A 21,056-nucleotide genomic window follows, 5' to 3' on the forward strand; every position below is an offset into this window, starting at 1 on the left:
AAAAGTACAGACTAGGCATCTATCCCAGAGAAACGAAAATCTACAGTGACATAAAATCTGTAACCAAATCCATAGCTTCATTCACTGCCAGTAACATGGAACAGCCCAGTGTCCTTCAGCAGGTGGAGAGTCACACTCTGGGTCCCCACACCACAGGACACTGCTCAGCAGAGAAGGAAAGAAGCACAGACACACAAGCACCGAGGAACCTCCAGGGAAGAACACTGAGCAAGAAAAGCCAATCCTCAAGAGTTACAGGTAGTGTGATTCTATTTACATAACATCCTTGAAATGACACTATTTCGTACCTGGGGAACAGATCAGTGGTCTGCTAGGGCTTGGGAAGGAGGATAAAGGTAGGAGGGTGTGGGCATGGTTATAAACGGGCAATAGAGGAACCCTGTGATGTTCAGAGGGTCCAGTACCCAGACTATTCTGGTGAATGCAGGAATCTACATGCGATAAAACCAGGGACTCCTAATAGAACCAGTGGATCATATCAATGTTCCGGTTGAGATTACATAGTTTGAAAAATGTGACCACTGGGGGAAAGAAACTGGGCCAACTCACAAGTTCTTCATAACTGCATGCAAATCTACAATTCAATAACATTTTCCATTTAAGATTTAAAAACGCACAGCCTGTACAGGCAGACTGCCTGGGTCCTTGAATTTACCACTTATTTACCTTGTGACCTTGGTCACATGACTCCGTGTTTCTGTACTCAACCCTCAAATGTCAAGTCAGGGTGAGAACCAGCTTGCACAGCTCTGAAGCTCAGTGTGATGTGTAATGTTCACAGCAGGCCCATGTCACCCTCTCATAGCACATAAATGTCGAATCAGGGTGAGAACCAGCTTGCACAGCTCTGAAGCTCAGTGTGATGTGTGATGTTCACAGCAGGCCCATGTCACCCTCTCATAGCACATAAATGTCGGATCAGGGTGAGAACCAGCTTGCACAGCTCTGAAGCTCAGTGTGATGTGGAATGTTCACAGCAGGCCCATGTCACCCTCTCATAGCACATGAAGCTGGGCATCTATGCAGACACTTCAGTTTCTTATTTTTATTTATATTTTACCTTTAATAACCTGAAGAAGTAGAAAGAAGAGTAACGCCTCCCATATAATACTAGAAATTTCTAGAACCTGTACTTTCCTCCTGATAAAAAGAAGACAACACAAATCTAAATTAAAGGACCAGTGTACAGATTAAATGAGAGCTACAAGCAAAAGCACTTCATAAAATTTTAAAATGACCAATGTTATTTTATCAGTAGACGTATTCCAGGAAGCCCCCCGCCCCTGCCTGTTCCATCAGGCTTAGCTCTCCACCTAGTCCTTCTCCCTGAGACCAGGAGAGTACGGAGACGGCACACAGAAGCAGCAGAGTGCACAGGACAGGGCTGGATGAAAAGGAGCAGCAAGAAGGATAAAAAGCCGAGAAGAAACAGCAGTAGCACAGCTGGGCGTTCCTGAGCTTCCTGTTCACAAGACGGGTGGGGAACAGAAACGTGCCATCACACAGGAGTGCACCTGCCTCGCAAGGACGAGCCCATTCGCGATCACGTTCCTGAAAGGCGGCTGTCCAAAGAGAGCTGTGGCCAGCACCAGTAGAGTGTAGAACCTAGAAAGAACATCGCAGACAGTTAAAAAACAAGAAACAGAAAGAAACAGCAGCACAGGAAAACTGTTTGCTTGTGCACTGAATCTGTGGTTTAGATCTGTCACACGACTGGACAACTACTTAAAGTAAAGGTTCTTAATTCTGGTGGCATGTTAACTCAGGTCAGGATTGCTGAGAAATTACACACAGGACACTCTGCAGTCCAATCACATTACAGCTCCCGATTAGAAAAGGAATTGCTTATTTAAAGCAAATAAAGGCCTGGAGCCAGATGCTGACCTCAGCTGAGAAGAGTACCATCGGCCCCCTCAGGAAGCCAGCCGGAGAGCCACAGGGAGAGCAGGTCAGAGATGGGTGGTCTCTCAGGACCTCCCAAAAATGCAAAATGAAAATCAAAAGATACAGTATATATGTCAGCATGCTGCCTTTAGTACAGGGTCATACAGGACAGTCTTGTGACAAAAAATACCACCCACTCTCCTTCATTCAAAAGTCAAGGAAGGTTACAGGAGCGCAGAAAATGTTTTTTGTTGCTTTTTCCTGTCAGATATCACGTTCTTCTTTGCTTGCTAGTTTACTCCCTGAAAGAAATGTACTCCATTCCTGTAAGCTGTCCTGATAGTGGGGCTCGAGTCACCGCCTACCTGACTTTGCACACCAAGACCATTACAGGACATGAACTATGAGTTTGGGGACTGGACACCATGACTAACATGAACACCTGACTAGACACCCTTCCACTAAGGTACGCAGGAGAACCCTGGCAACCAGGAGAGTCAGCCCACACCTGAGGAAAAGGGAGGGAGGCAGTGTGCAAACGGGAACCCATGTGAGAACTGCTCAGGTGCCAGATGTCAACACTCCTCAGAGAAACTCCCTAGAATAGGAGTTTGTGCCTGGTAGCCATTCCTACCGGTAAACGGACTGTAAGCAGAAAACAGCACATTTAATCAGTCTGTGGAGACTACTGCAATTTGTAATAGCAAAGAAAGACACCAACAGTCTTTAAACACTCCAGTAAAAACATTACTAATAAAAGTATAATTAGAACCTGGCCAACCAAGCTCACTCACAAAAAAAAGGTAACTGGCCTTGTTAAATTAAGAGGACAAGTGTACTGTACTGCTTAAGTAAGGCTCCAGATAAAACCAATGCCCAAACCCTCTCCCCTTGATTTTTTTAATATAGATTTTTTAGAATGTAAATTTTGTAAGGCTAGCCTAACACCTGAGCACACTTCCAAGTATCCCTCTCTGCATGTACAGTGCTCCACTCATTGCCTTGTGTGCAAATACTTCTCACACGTTTGAGTAAGTGACATGAAGTAAACAAGCCATGAGCACAAACTGTTTTTATCATTTAAATTTCCAGTGAAACAAATCTCTGTATTCCCAGATGTCAGTGAAGTAATGGAAAATCTGAGAGTACAGCCCTAGGCAGAGATCCCCGCTCAGAAGATACACGTGGTCTGCTGGGCACTGAGGAGCAGAGGCAGAAGCAGGACCTGCCCAGGGACACAGCCTTCCCAGCTCAGAGCTGACACGCTGTGCTCAGTGAAGCACCTGCTGGACGAGAGCACATCAAAACGGCGCATGACAAGGCACTTACCAGCCCCTGGTTTGGTCAATGCCTTCAGCAATGAAGTCTGCAGGAAATGCATCTTCAAACTCCTTCCTACTTTCAAATGGATAATGAACTTGAGCATAGGGCATGCTGCCACTCTCAAACCAGCAGTCAAACACATCAGAGACGCGGTGCAGCGATCCCTTCCCACAGCGTGAAGGGATGGTCAGGTGGTCAATGCTAATAAACAAAAAATCAGTCATTTGTGTTCATTTAAGCACAACAGAACTTGCTGCTACATTGCAGCAGGAGGCTCCTTATGGGCATCTATGTGCAGAAATCCCGGCAGTTGTCACAGGGTTTCAGAGAGCACCAGTGCTCAACCTGGAAGGTTACATGCCAGAGTCCCCTGACACTGACTCAACAACAGCAGCCACCCCGTCTCACTAAGACATGCGTCATCAAGAATAACGTAATTAAGCAAACCGGTGCTGGATTTCTATATGCAGCTCTATGATCTGCTACAGAGACATCCTAACAGGCTAAGACCTAGCCCAGTGCTCTGAATGACAGAACTGACATGAATCAAACCCTCAGACACTATACTAACCTCTCTCTGTGGAGATCTGAGATCTTTGCTCCCGACAGTTCTTCAAGCTCTGCCATTGATCCAATGCATACTACCTGTCAAAACAAAGTTAGAGAGCAGGAGTGCCTCAGAGGCAAAGATCACACAGTTAATTTTTTTAACGTTCACGTTTAGTCTTAGAAACCACTTTGATCTTCAGGAGGGTTATCACCAACGTGGCTTACCCTCATGAAAGATGACATGTCAGTGTAAGGAGGTAAGCAGGCTTCTCTTTCCTGCTACCTACCCTCATATCAGAGGGAGGTCCAACATACAGAAGATTTTAAACAGTCACAGCCATCATCTCAACAAGTATTTCTTGAGGGTTTATTATGTTCAAATCTCTGCCAAAAATAACCAGCAGAAGTGAAAGGCCTATTATTCCAAGTCAATTGTCTCCTCCTGGCAACTGAATTTGGTTGTTTAAGCTGGAATCTTCCCAAATCAAAGCTAGAAGTAAGTTACTGTGCTGATTCAAAATAGTCCCACTGTAAGATGTTAGAATTGTGGCCAGTTAAGGGGGCTGAGAGATGGGCCCAGCTGAGGCATTCACAACAGGAAGAATCATTTCACATTGCTGCACCGGCAGGAACTGCTGTGGCTTCTCACCCAGAGGTTGTCTGCTACCTAGTGAGCACTGATGATCTCTTTCTCTGCCCTTCCTGACCTGTCCTGAAAAGCCTTCTGATTCAGTTACAATGGAAATCCACTGAGGTCCCTGTGGTTCATGATTGTTCTAATGCTCTCAGTTTTCAGTGATGGCAGAGTCCCATCATGGGAATACATCGAAAGACCTACATAAATATTTACATGGACATACATTCATTTTGTAGGTTAAAGGTCTGCAATGCTTTGGAAAAGTTTTCTCAGCCTTCCCTTTAAATCGCTGTAAGTGGAATCTCACACGCTATGACTTAGTGCAGTGCATGGAGTCTGCTCTGTTCATTGGTGACTCACAAAAAAGACAGAAGAGCGACACAATGTACCATGTAGGGTTCTCTGAGAAAAATACAAATCGAATCAAAGTAAAAGTAAATTGAAAATAAACTTAAAATCTGAAAAACAGTCTTATTTATGTCATAGTTATAGGAAGAAATAATGAGAAAAAAAGAACAAAATAATGGGAAAAAAAAGAAAAAAGATAAGAAACTATATACTTTTTTTTGTTAATCCTCACCTGAGGATATTTTTCCATTGCTTTTTACAGGTAGAGTGGAAGGGAGAGAGGGAGAGGAAGAGAGACAGAAAGAGAAACATAGATGTGAGAGACTCATCGACTGGTTGCCTCCTGCACAACCCCGACCAGGGCCAGAGATCAAACCTGCAACCCAGGTATGTGACCTTGACCAGGACTCAAACCCGGGACCCTTCAGTCCATGGGTTGATGATGCTCCAACTGCAGAGCCAGCAGAAACCGTATTCTTTTACTCCATATTCTTCTGCAAATGGAACGAGCAAAGAGCCTCAACAAAAATCCACACACAAGAACCCCGCCAGCCTCACCTCCTCGAAGTCCTCGCTGACCCACAGGGGGATGGGGGTGCCCCAGTATCTGCTTCTGGAAATTGCCCAGTCACGTGCATCTTTCAGCCAATTTCCAAATCGTTTTTCCCGCACAAACTCTGGGACCCTGGGGAAACAGGTCAGACACCCAATCACTGAAGAGCATTACCGTTTACACCTGTGAATGACATCTGCACAGGCCCTTGGCGCAATGCTCTGTGGACCAAACACTCTGGAAATGTTGAGCGTACTCTGGGAGGAGGTTTTCTGCATGAGCAGCACCAGATGGCTCTTAGTGGCTCATCTGCTAGGAATCCATCCCGTGGAGATGTGCGTTAACAGAAACTGCACAGCATCCACGCTCCCCTATCCTGCTCCAACTAGAGGACTGCACATCCTCTAACAGTCGCCATGATGCTAGCGAGCCTGGCCCACTCCTGCTTAGTTTCAGGGTCACCCACACAATAGCGCTTTCACTGTGATTCAGTAGTGCAGGCTCCCGATCACCTAGAAAACAAGAGTCTGAACAGGAATACTGGCAGCCAGCAGGTAGCTGCCTCCACAGGCTCACGTCAGGCTCCAGCAAGTTCCTTAAACGCGGCTTCTCATCTCACTGCTTCGCTGGCACCATCCCTCCTCTGCTAACCTTCACCCAGCAGAGCTCGTATTGGCCACCCCTACCCTAAGTTTCTATTGCTTCTGACTGATAAATGGCTCCTTATCCTTTGAGGTTCAGCTCTGCAGAAAAACTTCCCAAGTCAAGACTGAGTTAGGGTGCCCTAGGCTCCTGAAAACCCTGTCCCCTAGTGCTGTACTATAACGCCGGTTTATAGGCCTGCACCTCCCACAAGGCCCCTGTACTTAATATTCCATACCCAGCACATCACACATTAGAACTAAAGAGCTTCCTAGGTATAAAAATAAAAAAATAACAGCTTTTACTTGAGAAATCAGGGTCATTTTGCTAGAAAAAATAGAAAGCTATAGCCACTTCCTTTTATTGCTGTGATGCTCCCTGTTTTTCCAAAGTCAAATGCAGTTTTTAAGTTCTTATAGGAAGTAAAAATATAGTGATTACCCTCCGAACTTTGGTGAAAAACATTCTTCTGCAGTCTTATTTCATGTTTTTAACAGGCTGCACTAACACCTCTTTGCAATCAGGTATTAGCTAAGAGCTTCTGCCCAAGCAAGGCCTATCCCCGAATCCAGCCTGAACAGACATCATCAGGTCGAGGAACTCAACAAGTGTCAAAAGCAGCTTAGCCGACCTTGAACACCACGTGTCTGAATGGCAGGAGTCAACCTGTATGCACATTTCTTCAAGTGACAGCTCAGTGCAAACCCGGGTTGTTCAAGGGTCAACTCCAAGGCTGGGAACCCATAGAGAGTTGACTGTAGTTATACATGAATTCTTCACTGTGCAGATGTTGACACCCCTAACCCCTGTGTTTTTCAAGGGTCAACTGTAATTATAAAAGGCTTTTGTAGGTATATCCAAAAAAATAAATGTTTGCCCTGAAAATGACTATTATTTAAGGCTAACGAACTCTGAGAATACAGCCGGATAGTTTTCAGTCATTCCATTCTGTAAATTGAACACTAGTTTCTCATTTCCATTGGGCTTAAAAAAATAAAAATAGCCTAGCTGGTGTGGCTCAGTGGTTGAGTGCTGACCCATGCACGAAGAGGTCACGGGTTTGATTCCTGGTCAGGGTATATGCCTAGGTGTGGGCCAAACCTCCAGTGGGGGGCATGCAGGAGGTGGCCAACCGATGTTCTCTCTCACCAATGTTTCTCTCTCTCTCTCTCCCTCTCACTCCTCTCTCTCTAAAATCAATAAAGAAAATATTAAAAAATAAATAAAAAGACTACACTATATGCCTTATAATATGTTACTTTGTTACATCTTATTTAAATTGTTTTGTGTTCCTAAAAGTAAATAAAAATAGGCATTATTGCAATATATAATAAGGCGTGGGGGGTGGAAGCAGGGAGAGGTCAATGGGGGGAAAAGGGAGGACATCTGTTATACTTTCAACAATAAAGATAAAAAATAAAAGACGGTTATTACAATCATTACAGTCTGGGGAAAGCACAAACCATACTCAGTAACCACACGACAACGGGCACTATGAAGACACACATCCCGCTGCTCACCAGTAGCACAGGTCGTTGTTCCTCAGCAGCTGGTCTACCATGTGCTCGACGCGCACAAACCAGCTGGGCACCGCTTTGTAAATGAGGGGAGTGTCCGACCTGGGGAGACAGAAATGGAGGCGTGATTGGCAGACTGCGGTGCGCGGACACACGGGGTAACAACCTTTAGTGTTGTAGTGGCATCACTGCCACCCACTTGGACTTCTGCTGATATTCTTGTCTACTGCAAATTGATGTCTATGTCCTCAGTGCTGGCCATTGCCCTCCACAATGCTCAACCAGCGTGTGTATCCTCAGCACTGGTCATCGCCCTCCACAACACTGAGAAAGGCAAAAGCTAGTAAAAGAACACAAGGAAAAATATAGTTCTGCTGGTGTGTGACAGCTGTCTAAAACAGATATCACATCCAGCAAAAATGAGATGTGGGAACAGGACGTGAGGCCACTGAAGATCCCTTTCACCCACACCTTTATAGTCCTGTATGAAAACTTGTGTCCCATATATCTCAATCAGTTCCATTAGAAAATTTTAGAGATCTCTCATCCTAAAGAAATGCAGCCCAACACAAAACATATTTGTCTGTGAGATGATAGAAAATAGGCATCTATAGTATATGCATGCATGTGTACATACATATATATATACACATATGTGTTTTGCCCTGGTCCCTGGCACAGAGTTCCTGAAACTTTTGCAATTTCCTGGATGGCAGGAGTGTATTTGTTCTAATGAGATGGCTCTATATGGGCTCCTGGATGGGGACTGGTCACCAGAAAGATAATGTCATGGCAGCTTGGAATTTTCAGCCTTATCTCTATCGTCCTGAGAAGGGAGAAGGGCTGAAAATAGAGCTAATGATGGATCATGCCTTTGTGATAAAGCTTAAAATCCCAAAAGTATGAGGTTTAAGGAGTTTCCAGGTTGGTGAACACATCCACGCACCGGGAGGTGATGCACTCCACCTCTATGGGCACAAGCTCCTGTGCACAGGACCCCCTGAGACCTCTCCCTATGTATGTCTTCATCTATATCCTTGAATAAAAGTAAGCACTTTCTAGAGTTCTGTGAGCCCGTCTGGTAAATGAATCGAATCCATGGCACCCTGATCTATAGCCGGTCAGCCGGTCTGCCTGTCAGGAGACAGCCTGGTCAGTGATGGCATCTGAAGTGCAGGTGTGCGGCAGTCTTGTGGTACTAACTGTGGGACCTGCTGCTACCTCTCGGTAGACAGTGTCAGAATTAAATTAAACTGTAGGACAACCAGTTGGTGTCACAGAATTGCTTGGTGTGGGGAGAAAACCTCCACTATATTGGGGACTCAAAGGTGTCAGAAGGAAGTGTTTTATGTAAGTTGTAAAGATTACAGGACAGAGAAACACAGTGGGAAGAACTGGGTTTTCTCTTTGCAGTCCATGTCTACAGTTCTCACACAACTCCCAAGAAAAGAAGTGACTGTACACATGCAGAAAACTCCTTGGGAACAAGAAGACAATGTCCAGACTCTCACCCTGGAGAACACAAAGGAGTGGAAACCACTAGCTGATGGAACAAGCACAGACGTTAAGTGAATGCACAGACCTGCGGCTCTGGTAAGACCTGCCCTCACCTCCAGCAGAAGGGGTAACTGTGAGTGAATGTGCTGGCAACAAGCAGGCGGCCTCGCTCCTTCAGGGTCCTGATGATGTTTTTGTCAGCATCCTGTTGAAAAAGTTGAAATCTAGCTATTGAAATATTCTCCAGTACTAGGTAACACAATGTAATTGAGTATATTATGACTAAAATTTAGTATTTGGATATCTTTACCATGAATAAAAGGCACAAATGACAAATGTATTACAAAAACATTGGATCTAACTCCACACACTGTAAAGTACGTTCCATATCACTGAGTTCCTGTAGTTTCCAATCAGCAATGATCACCACAGGGTCACAGCATTGCTTCGTGAGTCACCAGTCATAGCCCCGTTTTTCTAATTCCTATGCTTGCAACAATAGCATGCTTCCTCTGAAGATACTAGAGCCCCGGAATACAGCTGCTAATACATCTACCTTTTCTGATTTTACGTGCTAAAACAAAATAAAACAAAACAGAAACAACCTCCTAGAAAAAAAAATCCCAGATGTGGAAGCTATCTGATAAAAACTGATTGATGAAAAAAGTACAATGAAATGAACACCTTTCCGTCTTACAGTTACAGACCTTCACATACTGTCCCACGAAATCTGTCACTTCCGCTGTGAAACAGCCTGAGGCATCCACAGGGCACACAGGGACAGAATCTTTCTGAATGATGTTGAAGTCCATACAGACCCGATAGTCATCCTGGGGGAAACCAGAAGAGGGGAGGGGGAAAAGAATAAAACAGTTTAAGTGTGTGTGGGGCAAGAGAGCTGTATATGAAGAGGTAGATTTATAGGAAAAATTTTCAGTATTCTGATATATAAATGTAATCCACTGTAATTATCCTCTCAACTGAAGCTTAATTCAAAGACCACGTGAAGAATAATAGAGCCTTACAGTTGGACAAGGGATTGGATCATCTAGCCCGTCCAGCCAGTCATTATTTCACAGACCTCTATATATAACAGTGTCTATCCAAGTGAGAAGAAAGATGACACATGAGGGTATTAAAACAAAATCAAATCTGACTCACAACACCAACATTATGCACATACATACACCCCCAAAGCAGAAGCACATACAATTATAAGGCATGACCTATTTAGTACTGCATGATGCCTGATGTACTCATGGATTTGCAACCTGTCAAGGGGCACCTGAGAGACCACAACACCGAACACAGCTTACCTAGATCACCCACAATGCCTCAGGAACACATCTGACTGGTGTCAGAGCAAACTCTTACATAACGCTAGGTCAGACCATGCTCTGAACATTGTCCCACTCAGCTCATTCAATCTTCACCACTGTGAAGGGGGCTGACTGTGCACTAGGTTTTATCCATATGCTCCACCCTGACCAACCAGCCCAGTAATTAGATTGTTGGCCTGCGGACCAAAGGGTCTTGGGTTCAAACCTTGTCAAGGGTATATACATGGGTTGCAGGTTCGATCCCTAGTCCTGGTTGAGTGGGAGGCAATCGATATGTCTCTCTCACATCAACATTTCTTTTTTTTTTTTTTGGCTGTAAAAATTCAAGTTTTATTTACTTATTTGTTACATTTTAAGAACTAATATTATGAACTTAACAAGCAATAACATTTTTCTACCTCTTAACTGAACAAAAATACACACAATATGGCATTTTCATTAGGCAAGACTTGCTGCTTGACATTTCACATGAGAAGGCCATGTTACCCTTCCTTGAACAAAATGACTAGTTTACTAAGGAAACCATCTTTAAAAGAAGTGTTCAATAAGCATATTGTATTTAAATAAATCCTCCAGGAGGAGAATTCATTGCCTTTACCGAGGAGAAGGCTCTGTAAAATTATTGTTAAATTTATCTGTGCAGCTCACCACGTCCTTCTTGGAAACATCACTATTTCCACATCACAGTTCCCAAAAGGCCTTTCAAGTCTCAAAATTCTGTCTCTCCTTTGGCTTGCTTCTCTCGTGACTGTACCCAGGCTTTACTGATGGTCCGCTTCATATCGTCATCCCCATCTTCATAAATCTTCTTCAGAACGTTCATCGGGCCCTCACTGGGGTCTGTTTCAGTGTCATAGGAGGGCTTTTCTTTCTCTTTGCACTCTTTCTCCACCTGAGTCAGGTAGTCCCACCGTGTGTTTTCTGCTTTCTTTCTACATAAGATAATCACTGTATCTGTCTTGACTTTTTTTGAACTGCCTTCCACAGAGATGGGTTTCAAAAGATTGTTCACAATCATGGAGTGATTCTTCCCATTTAGATTCTTTACCAGAAGATCAAATGACCTCTCTGTGAAATGCACCTGCACATTTTCTGTGGGGACCTAATGAACTCCAGTTAAGGTGATATAGATCTTCACAAACTTATCTGACTGATCCCATCCGTAATTACTGATTTTCACTGTGTAGCACGTCGTAATGGGAGAAACCACGGCAGCTGGCTTTTCGTTGTCAAGAGGTTCTGCTTTCCTTGGTGATTTCTGCTGCATCTTGTCCTTCATTTCTGTCTCAATCTTGGATTTTTCAGCGGTAAGAGCGTCCCGTATCCTCTTTCTAGTGGCTTTTCCTAGCAGCGCTCTCACCTCTTCCAGATCTTTCTGTAACTCCTCCACCGCCGAAGCCATGGTTGGGCTGGGCAGGCGAGGCACGAGCTGCAGCCCGAGTGGGGTAAGACCAGGAAGCGCCGCAGCGGAGCGAGTCGCAGCACCCGCAGCCTCAGTGCACCAGCGACCCTGCGCGACACAGCCCGCCCACCGCACGCGGCGCCTCTGGAACCCACATCAACATTTCTCTCTCTATATCCGTCCCACTCTATTTAAAATCAAAGGAAAAATATTATCCTCGGGTAAAGATTAACAAAAAAATGAAAATTAACCATTGTTCCCCTACCAAAAATCAGCACGGTCCCCGCCTGAGGAAGCTGTGGCACAAAGAAATGACTCGGCTGCAAAGTGGCACGGCTCACATTAAAAAACAAACAGCCTGGCTCCAGAGTCCAGAGTCCATATTGCCGTGTTATATTGCCCAAATCTAAAAGGGACAGTCTTAGGCTAAACAGGGAACCAACTCTGGTCTGACTCCAAGACAGGATGAAAAGCCAGTATGTTCCCACCTGGGTCTGTGTGTGACTCTCACCATGCTGAAGGGCTGCCTGGTGTGATGCAACACCTGGGTACCTGCCCATGGAGAAAGATCTCAAATGCACCTATACAACAGACAGGACAAGCCCTGAAGCCCAGCAATCTGAATGATTTAGTGGAGCATGCATAGCCCCACCTACTTTGACTAGCTAAGAGAGGTATTCCTGAATGAAGCCAGGACAGGTCACAGTCATGCAGATGTATGACTCTTCAGATATCACAAAGCATATCACCTGGCAAAATGCCATGGGAGAGGGCTATCAGAAAATCCTACCGAATGGGGTTTAAGTGTGCAGGTGAAAGCTCTGATCTTCAATAGCATTAACCTGCCTGGCATTCAGGACAGATACGAGCAGTGCTATACTAAATAACAAATAGTCACATTTTAAAGAAAAACCTAGCTTAGTCAGTGTGGCTACGCGGATTGAGCGTCATCCCATGCACCAGGAGGTCACTGCTTTGATTTGTCGCCAGGGCACATGCCCAGGTTGCAGGCTTGATCCCTCAGTAAGGGGCATGCAGGAGGCAGTTGATGAATTTCTCTCTCATCAATGTTTCTCTCTCTCTCTCTCACCCCCACTCACTTCCCCTCTCTCTGAAATAAACAACAAGAACAACAACACAGCATGCCTTTTAGAGAGACCAAACAACAATAACAACACAGCATGTCTTTCAGAGAGACCAAACATCCTTAGCCTACCATTTTGAAATATCAGCACAGAGTGGAAAAAAAAAATTGCCAAGTGCATGTTTTATAAGCTTGAAAAGAGGCTGACCCCATGGCGTAAACAAGAGTGGTGAACACACAAACACATGCATACATGCAAACACCTACACACAAGACAACTCAGTGCCCAGAAGTGTTCATTCCCCATGACATCTGTAATATTTATACTACTCACAGCACCAAAGTAAGGAGCTTGATGTACAACCCCAGTGCCTTCTTCCTCCCGCACATAGTTGTCGACAAGTACTGTGAAAGCACCATTCTCCTTACACTGGAAAAAAAATGTTAGCAGGATTAAAAGATAAAACAATACCATATTACAATATTAACTTGATAACAATTTTTGGAGCCTGAAACATTTGTAACATGCAAAATTATTTTCAGCAACAGAAATGGCAGTAATTCAGATTGGAAAGAAACATGCTATTTCTATACATTATACACAAATAATTCATCACATGTAAGTGAAATAATTATCTGAAGATTTGCAGTGAAAATGTCCAACTTTCTTAGTACAAAACTGGGCCTTTTCATTAGTTCTGGAGTGATCCCTTCCCCCTAAGCATAATTTCAGAAAATATACTCCTTGTATTATTCTGTTCCTGGCACACAGTTAACCCTTGAACAATCCAGGGCTAGGGACACCAGTCCCCACCTAGTGGAAATCTGAGTGTAACTTTGGACTCTACAGTTGGCTATTCCCATCCTTGAATTCAACCAAAACCACAAACTGAAAAACTTTATTTTCTATCTGCAGTTGGGAATGGAAAAACTGTTTTTTATCCATGATTGATAAATACAATCCAAGCCTAAGTGAACTGGCACCTTGGTCAAGGGGGTCAACTCTAGTTTCAATCACTGCATACACTTTGTTTCTTTCTCCATACAGTCCTGCTCAAGTTACTCAGTAGCGAAAGGCAAACCTTGAAGGAACTAGGATGGGGGAGGCCAAGAGCTAAAAGTTCTGTTTACAGACATTCTACTCTCAGAGGGGAAATGTTTCCAATTTGATTTCCTTTGTAACAACAAAGTTAGGTTAGTACATACAAAGTTACAGAACTACTTTTTCTACCTTCATCCCTTAATATTTATATTCACATACCCATGTTTTAGCCCAACTTAAATCCCTTTGCTTTCTTACCTCTCTGCCTTTGTAAAAAGTACTCTCAGAAAGAATTTTCACAATTAAACCTATGATCCTGTGAATAAGGTATTAGTATTTTCATGTTTTAAAAATATTCTGAATAGGCAGAGAGATCAATGGAACAGAATAGAGAACCCAGAAATGAACCCAAGACAATATGCTCAATTAATATTTGACAAAGGTGGCAAGAGCATACAGTGGAGTAAAAAACAGCCTCTTTAATAAATGATGTTGGGAAAATTGGAAAGCTACATGCAAATAAATGAAACTGGACCATCAACTTACACCCTACACAAGAATAAACTCAAAATAGATAAAAGACTTAAATGTGACTCATGAATCCATAAAAATCCTAGAAGAAAATGTAGGCAACAAAATTCCAGACATCATACGCAGCAGAATTTTCACTGACACATCACCTAAGGCAACAGAGACAAAGGAGAAAATGAACACATGGGACTACATCAAACTAAAAAGCTTCTGCACAGCAAAAGAAACCACCACCAACATGGAGGGACCTGGAAAGTATTATCCTAAGTGAAATAAGCCAAGCAGAAAAAGACAAATACCACATGATCTCACTTATATATGGAATATAATGAACATAACAGTCTGAGGAATACAATAGACCCAGAAACATGGAAGTAGGGCATAGACTGACATCCCTCAGAAGAGGGGGTGGGGGTGGGGTGGAAGAGATAACCACTCTATGTGAGAGCATCATTGCCAATGATACATCAGATAAGGGGTTAATTTCCAATATATATAGAGAGCTCACACAGCTCAACAAAAGGAAGACAAAGAACCCAATTAAAAAATGGGCAGAGGAACTAAATAGACACCTCTCCAAACAGGACATACAAATGGCTAAGAGACATATGAAGAAATGCTCATCATCACTAATCATCAGAGAGATGCAAATTAAAACAACAATGAGGTATCACCTCACACCTGTCAGAAGGCCGCCATCAACAAATCATCAAACAAAGGTTGGCGAGGTTGTGGAGAAAAGGGGACTCTAGTGCACTGCTGGTGGGAATGCAGACTGGTGCAGCCACTATGGAAAACAATATGGTGTTACCTCAAAAATTAAAAATTGAACTTCCATTTGACCCAGTGATCCCACTTCTAGGAATATACCCTAAGAAGCCTGAAGCACCAATCAGGAAGAATATATGTACCCCCATGTTCATAGCAGCACTATTTACAATAGCTAAGATCTGGAAACAGCCCAAATGTCCATCAGCAGACAAATGGATAAAAAGCTGTGCTACATATACACAATGGAGTACTATGCAGCTGTAAGAAAGAAAGATCTCTTATCCTCTGAGATGACATGGAAGGACCTGAAGAGTATTATCCTAAGCGAAACAAGCCAAGCAGAGAAAGACAAATATCACGTGATCTAACTTATTTGTGGAATATAATGAACACAACAGTCTGAGAATGGGGTAGTCCCAAAGACGACGTGGAAGTGTGGTACAGATTGACAATCCCCAGAGGAGCGGGTGGGGGGGGGAACCACAGAACTTATATGCATGTATACATGAACAATGGACATGGACAACAAAGCTGGGAACAGGGTGGGGAGTGAGGTATCAGTGGGGGAAAAAGGAAACACATCTGTAATAAAAATTAATTAATTATAAAAATAAATAAATAAATAAAAAATAAATGAAAATATTCTGGCTGCATTTGCATTTCACAGGTGAACCCAGAACAAAGATGCAATGGTTTGCCTAAATCACATAACTAGCAATGATGAAGCCAGGACCTGAAACAAGGTCTTCTGGTTCCAAATATAGTAATCATTTTCAACTACATCACAGTTCTTTAACTGTTTGGCACTTGCATAAAACTAAATATGAGCCCTGGCCGGTTTTGCTCAGTGGTTAGAACGTCAGCCTGCGGTCCAGAGAGACCTGGGTTTGGTTCCGGCTAAAGGCACGTACCTTGGTTGCAGTTTGACCCCGGCCCTGGTTGGGTCATGCGGGTGGCAGCCACTTGATGTGTCCCTTTCACGTCGATGTTTCTCTCTCTCTCTCTTCCTCCCACTCTACCTGAACAAAATATGGAAAAATGTCCTCGGGTGAGGATTAAAACAAAAAATAACAAAAAAAACCCAAAAAAACTGAACATGAAAAATAACTGCAGATTTTTAATTGCTGTAACCCAAATCACCTGGACCTGTTTTTCGTGTAGTATGACTGGTACTGGAGGTGTGTCTTCAATGACTTAATTTAAACATAAAGACAGAATGAATATGTGTGTCCTCAATCAGGTGTAGGAGTAGGGAAAACAAAGGTATCTTGTTCATATCTGTGTACCAAGAAACCCCACACTGCGTTCCTCTCTCGAGGTCCACTCTGGAACCCCCCCGAGGCCGCAGCTGCGGCTGCCCAGAAGTCGTCACAGAACACAGCAGTGCGGCCCCACATCCTCTCATAGCTCCCATGTAATAGTTCAGAACATGTACTTTAGTTATACATCAGATGACTTTGTTCTAAGTGGAAGAATTTGTAGCATCTGTCTAAAATTCACAGAAGGTCCCAGAGATTTCAGGAAGCTAGCAGAATGGATAGGTCTTACTCATCTTAATTCCATGCACTTGGTGTATATCCTCCTGACTTAACCCCAAGGTCCCTATCTAGCGCCTGTGCGCGCATTCTCTGGGGGTGAGCCTTCCTCGGGTTCTCAACAGAGTCTGTAATTGAGAGAGTTTTCAGACAAACAAATACAATATAAAACAAAGTATGTTAAGATACACAAGGGAAGGCAGTAATGACATTATTCAGAGGGAGCGCCAAAGAGGCATTCCAGAAAACGCTTATTTTGAGAAGATATCTAAGTCCAGCTTCGAGAAGTGGGTTGAACTTAAGCAGACATACATTACAGAAAGGTGAAGAATTTTTTTTTCATCCTCACCCAAGGACATTTTTTTTTGATATTTTCTTCAGATAGTGTGGAAGGGAGAGAGAGAGAGAGAGAGAGAGAGAAACATCGATGTGAAAGGGACACATCGAGTGGTTGCCACCCACATGACCCAACCAGGGCTGGGGACAAACTGCAACTGCGGTACATGACCTTAGCGGAACCCGAATCCGGGTCTCTCTGGACTGCAGGCCGACGCTCTAACTGCTGAGCCAAACGGGCCAGGGCTGAAGGATTTTTTAAACAGAAGGAAAATGTAATGAAAACAAAGGCAGGAAGGGTGAAAAAGAAAGGGTAGTTTGACTGAAGCAAAAGACAAGTTTACAACAGAAGGTGTGTCAAGGGTGTGACGAGGAAGCAGGTCAGCTCCATGTCAAGTGGAGAACACGCTGCGAGAAACGTCTGGCAAATGGAACAACTATGGCTGCAAACCAGGCAAAAGCGTGGAAATACGCTTCGGCAGCAACATGTAATGAGGAAAAGGGCCACTAGTTAGGAGACTAGAAACGTGGGGAACACTCCAAGACCATGAAATTGAAGAGACAGATGTGAGCAAGGCTGTGACAGAGTCCAAATGGCAGAGGGCATCTGTAGCAACCAAATTCCATTCCTGCGCGGAACCAGGACAGACAGGTAAGCTATGTTTATCTTGGGACAGGATGTAAGGTTTTGCCAGCTAACACTATGCTCAGCTGAATATATTTCTTACATAATATATAAAGCCAGGTCTGAGGGTCTTGCTCATCATTTTACTCTAAGACCGATAAATAAGGACCAATACCTGCTGACCTTGTTCTTTTGTTGGTGGTTGGGTTTTCAACTATAACTGCAAATTATTGTCAGAAAATAAAAACTACATAAAATAGCTTTATGATTCCTAAGAAAACTGTTACTAAATGTATGAGAAAGCTACTTTACTAAATGTATGTGGTGCCCAGATTTAAAGCACCCACCTGGTTAGTTTCCTAGCAATGAACTCTGTTTACTTCTTTTTTTATTTTTATTTTTATCCTCACCCGAGGACATTTTTCCATTTTTTGTTTAGGTAGTGTGGGAGGGAGAGAGAGGGAGAGAAAAACAACGTGAAAGGGACACATCGAGTGGCTGCCACCTGCACGACCAGCCAGGGCTGGGACAAACTGCAACCGAGGTACATGCCCTTAGCAGGAACCGAACCCAGGTCTTTCTAGACCGCAGGCCAATGCTCTAACCTCTGAGCCAGGGCTCTGTTTACTTTTATACACACTTTTATTCTGAGCACTATCCTAAATTTGTAGCAAAACCCAAAACAATCCCTCATATTCCTGGGTAATATGTAGACTATAAATAATACACATATATATCTTACCAAATCTAAGAGATTTCTTATGTAATTTGAGAAAAGTACTTAAAAATTATTAGAAGGCAGTACAAACATAATTTGACTTTGTCAACACTGAAGTGGACTGACTCAGCACACGCATGCACACGACGCAGCAGTCAGACCATGGAGTACCATGCAGTCCCCATCACGTCGCACCAGGCACAACGCTGCACATGGATTGTGGAGAACCACTGTGGTGGAGCTCCCTAAGCTCACCTTCACAAAATAGTCAAACAGGGGCCTGTATTTCTTGCCTTTGAGATAGGCACCTGGAAATCTAGAAAAAAGGAGGAATGCAGACTCACAATTAGATTCACATTATCCAAGAAATCAGGCTGCAGCCACACCAAGTCACCGCGTGTTCCTCAGTCACTGATGCTGGCAGTGACTGAAACATACTAGTACTCACAAGAGTACTTAGTACTTAGCATTTAACGTAGAATTAGAACTTAAAACTAAACTTGAATAAAGTTACCCAAAACTAAACACATATACACATCAATCAATGATTTGTGTATTTACCTTTCAAGGATCTCATAGTCACTCTCCAACTTATAGAGGGCTGGTAATCTGGCTTCCATTAAAATGAGTGATTTTCCTCTGACAACATCTATAAGAGCAACAGAAAAAATGGACTTTGTTCAGTGACGGGCAGACTTCAGTTTACTTTAAAGACCATGAGCACAGCTTTCCCTCCCTGCATCCAGTGTGAACACTGCATTCAAACACACACTGCAAAGAACGCGGGGACGCATGGCTTTCTAGATACTAACAAGACAAAAACATTACAAGCTGGTAGCCTTTGCTGGTGTGGCTCAGTGGTTAGAGTGTTGGCCTGCAGACCAGAAAGACCCGAGTTCAGTTCCCACTAAGGGCACGTACCTCAGTTGCAGTTTGTCCCTGGCCCCGGTTGGGGCCGTGGGTGGCAGCCAGTCAATGTGTCACTTTCACTCTTCCTCCCTCTCTCCCTCCTGCTCTATCTGAAGATGAAAGCAAAAATGTCCTCAGGTGAGGATTAAAAAAAAACAAAACCTGGTAGGCAATTCATCAACTGTAGTTAACTGCACCTCTATCCATGTCAAATAAATTAATCTATGTTTTCTCCTACCAAAGTTCATGCATGTGACTGATTCAAAGTCATAACACTAACAAATCAAGAAGCTCACAAATAAAAGTCCCCCCTAATCTCATCTACTTTCAGGCATTACCATTTGAGTGCCCACTCCTCCAAGTACTTTTCTGTATACAGTATTGTACCTATTGTGTGAAAGCATGTATGTATTTTTAATTCTTACCTGAGGATATGTTAATTGATTTTACAGAGAGAGGAAAGGGGAGGGGAGGGAGACATCTATGTGAGAGAGAAACATCAATAGGTTGCCTCCGGTATGCACCCTGAACCAGGGATTGAACCTGCAACCTTTTAGTGTACAGGACAACACTCCAACCAACTGAGCAACCCAGCCAGGGTGAAACAGGTAATTTTTATGAAATAGTTTTGGGATATAACTCACCATAGTTTTAAAATTTGTTTTCACACACACAAAAATAAATAAATAAAATAAAGTAAAATAAAATTTGTTTTCACACAACACATTGTGAACAGCTATTCATCTATTAGCATATATATCTTTCTTATTCTTTTAGATAGCTCTATAGTACCCCATTTTAATGGTGCAAATTATTATTATTTTTTGCATTTATCTTCAGATAGAGCAGGAGGGAGAGAGGGAAGAAGAGAGAGAGAAACATCGATGTGAGAGAGACATATCGAGTGGCTGCCACCCACATGATCCCAACCAGGGCCGGGGACAAACCACAACTGAGATACACACCCTTAGCAGGAACCGAACCTGAGTCTCACTGGACCATGGGCTGATGCTCCGACCACTGAGCCAAACTGGCCAGGGTGGTACAAATTATTTTTAGCAAATCAGGTAATACTAAAGACATGTAAGTTGTTTTCAAATCATCACGACTATGAACACTGAGATAACAGTATCCTTGTTTGTATCTTTGTACCCTGATTGGAAATGGCGGATAATACACTAGAAATAGAAAAGCTGAACAATTATATAAACATTTAAAATTTAATAGATAAGAACAAATTTCCTTACAAAAACTTAGGCTCACTTAAACTCCCACCTGTAAAGTATGACATACCCAAGAATTTACCAGAGTGTACAACATACATACAATATAGCTCACTTCAGGAAAAAAGAGGATGGATGAAATCATTGTGAAGGTCCTGCAAATGACTGAAAAACTGCTACAAATAACTGTGACACTCACAGCTCTGCACTCACAAGAACTTCACTGTAAGTAGGCTCTGCATTCTCTGAACAACACTCAGGACACAAGGTCTGGCCAGTGCAAGAGGCCTGAGGGTGGAGTGACATGACCGACTTCACCAGATGCCCCGAGGACGCCAGGCTCACCACGGCAGGGCCGTCTCACGGTGGCGCAGGGAGCCAGGCTGTGTGCACAATGGCTCTCTCCTGGCAGGTGTCATAAGAAAGTGGCTCTTGCCCTGGTCGTTTTGGCTCAGTGGTTGGAGCGTTGGCCTGCGGATCAGAGAGTCCTGGGTTCGGTTCCCCCTAGGGGCATGTACCAAAAAAAAAAAAAAAGAAAAGAAAAAAAGAAAGCGTCTCTTGGTCCTATC

General features: G+C 43.4%; 1 protein-coding gene and 1 pseudogene across 4 annotated transcripts in view; both read right to left on the minus strand.

Annotated features, from left to right (window-relative positions):
- Positions 1–21,056, minus strand: part of IARS1 (isoleucyl-tRNA synthetase 1) — a 93,522-nt gene that overhangs the window by 48,691 nt on the left and 23,775 nt on the right. For all 4 annotated transcript variants that reach the window (XM_036281565.1, XM_036281564.1, XM_036281563.1 and 1 more), the window contains 10 exons: positions 18,917–19,004; positions 18,611–18,671; positions 13,132–13,227; positions 9,679–9,801; positions 9,085–9,176; positions 7,478–7,576; positions 5,321–5,447; positions 3,800–3,873; positions 3,235–3,429; positions 1,540–1,626 (listed from right to left, as the gene is read on the minus strand). In XM_036281565.1, the coding sequence (XP_036137458.1) occupies positions 1,540–1,626; positions 3,235–3,429; positions 3,800–3,873; positions 5,321–5,447; positions 7,478–7,576; positions 9,085–9,176; positions 9,679–9,801; positions 13,132–13,227; positions 18,611–18,671; positions 18,917–19,004 (1,042 nt within the window). The remainder of the gene's footprint in view (positions 1–1,539; positions 1,627–3,234; positions 3,430–3,799; positions 3,874–5,320; positions 5,448–7,477; positions 7,577–9,084; positions 9,177–9,678; positions 9,802–13,131; positions 13,228–18,610; positions 18,672–18,916; positions 19,005–21,056) is intronic.
- Positions 10,962–11,737, minus strand: LOC118643466 (annotated as a pseudogene).

This window comes from Molossus molossus, unplaced genomic scaffold (genome assembly GCF_014108415.1).
Source record: "Molossus molossus isolate mMolMol1 unplaced genomic scaffold, mMolMol1.p scaffold_m16_p_39, whole genome shotgun sequence".
Taxonomy (NCBI): domain Eukaryota; kingdom Metazoa; phylum Chordata; class Mammalia; order Chiroptera; family Molossidae; genus Molossus; species Molossus molossus.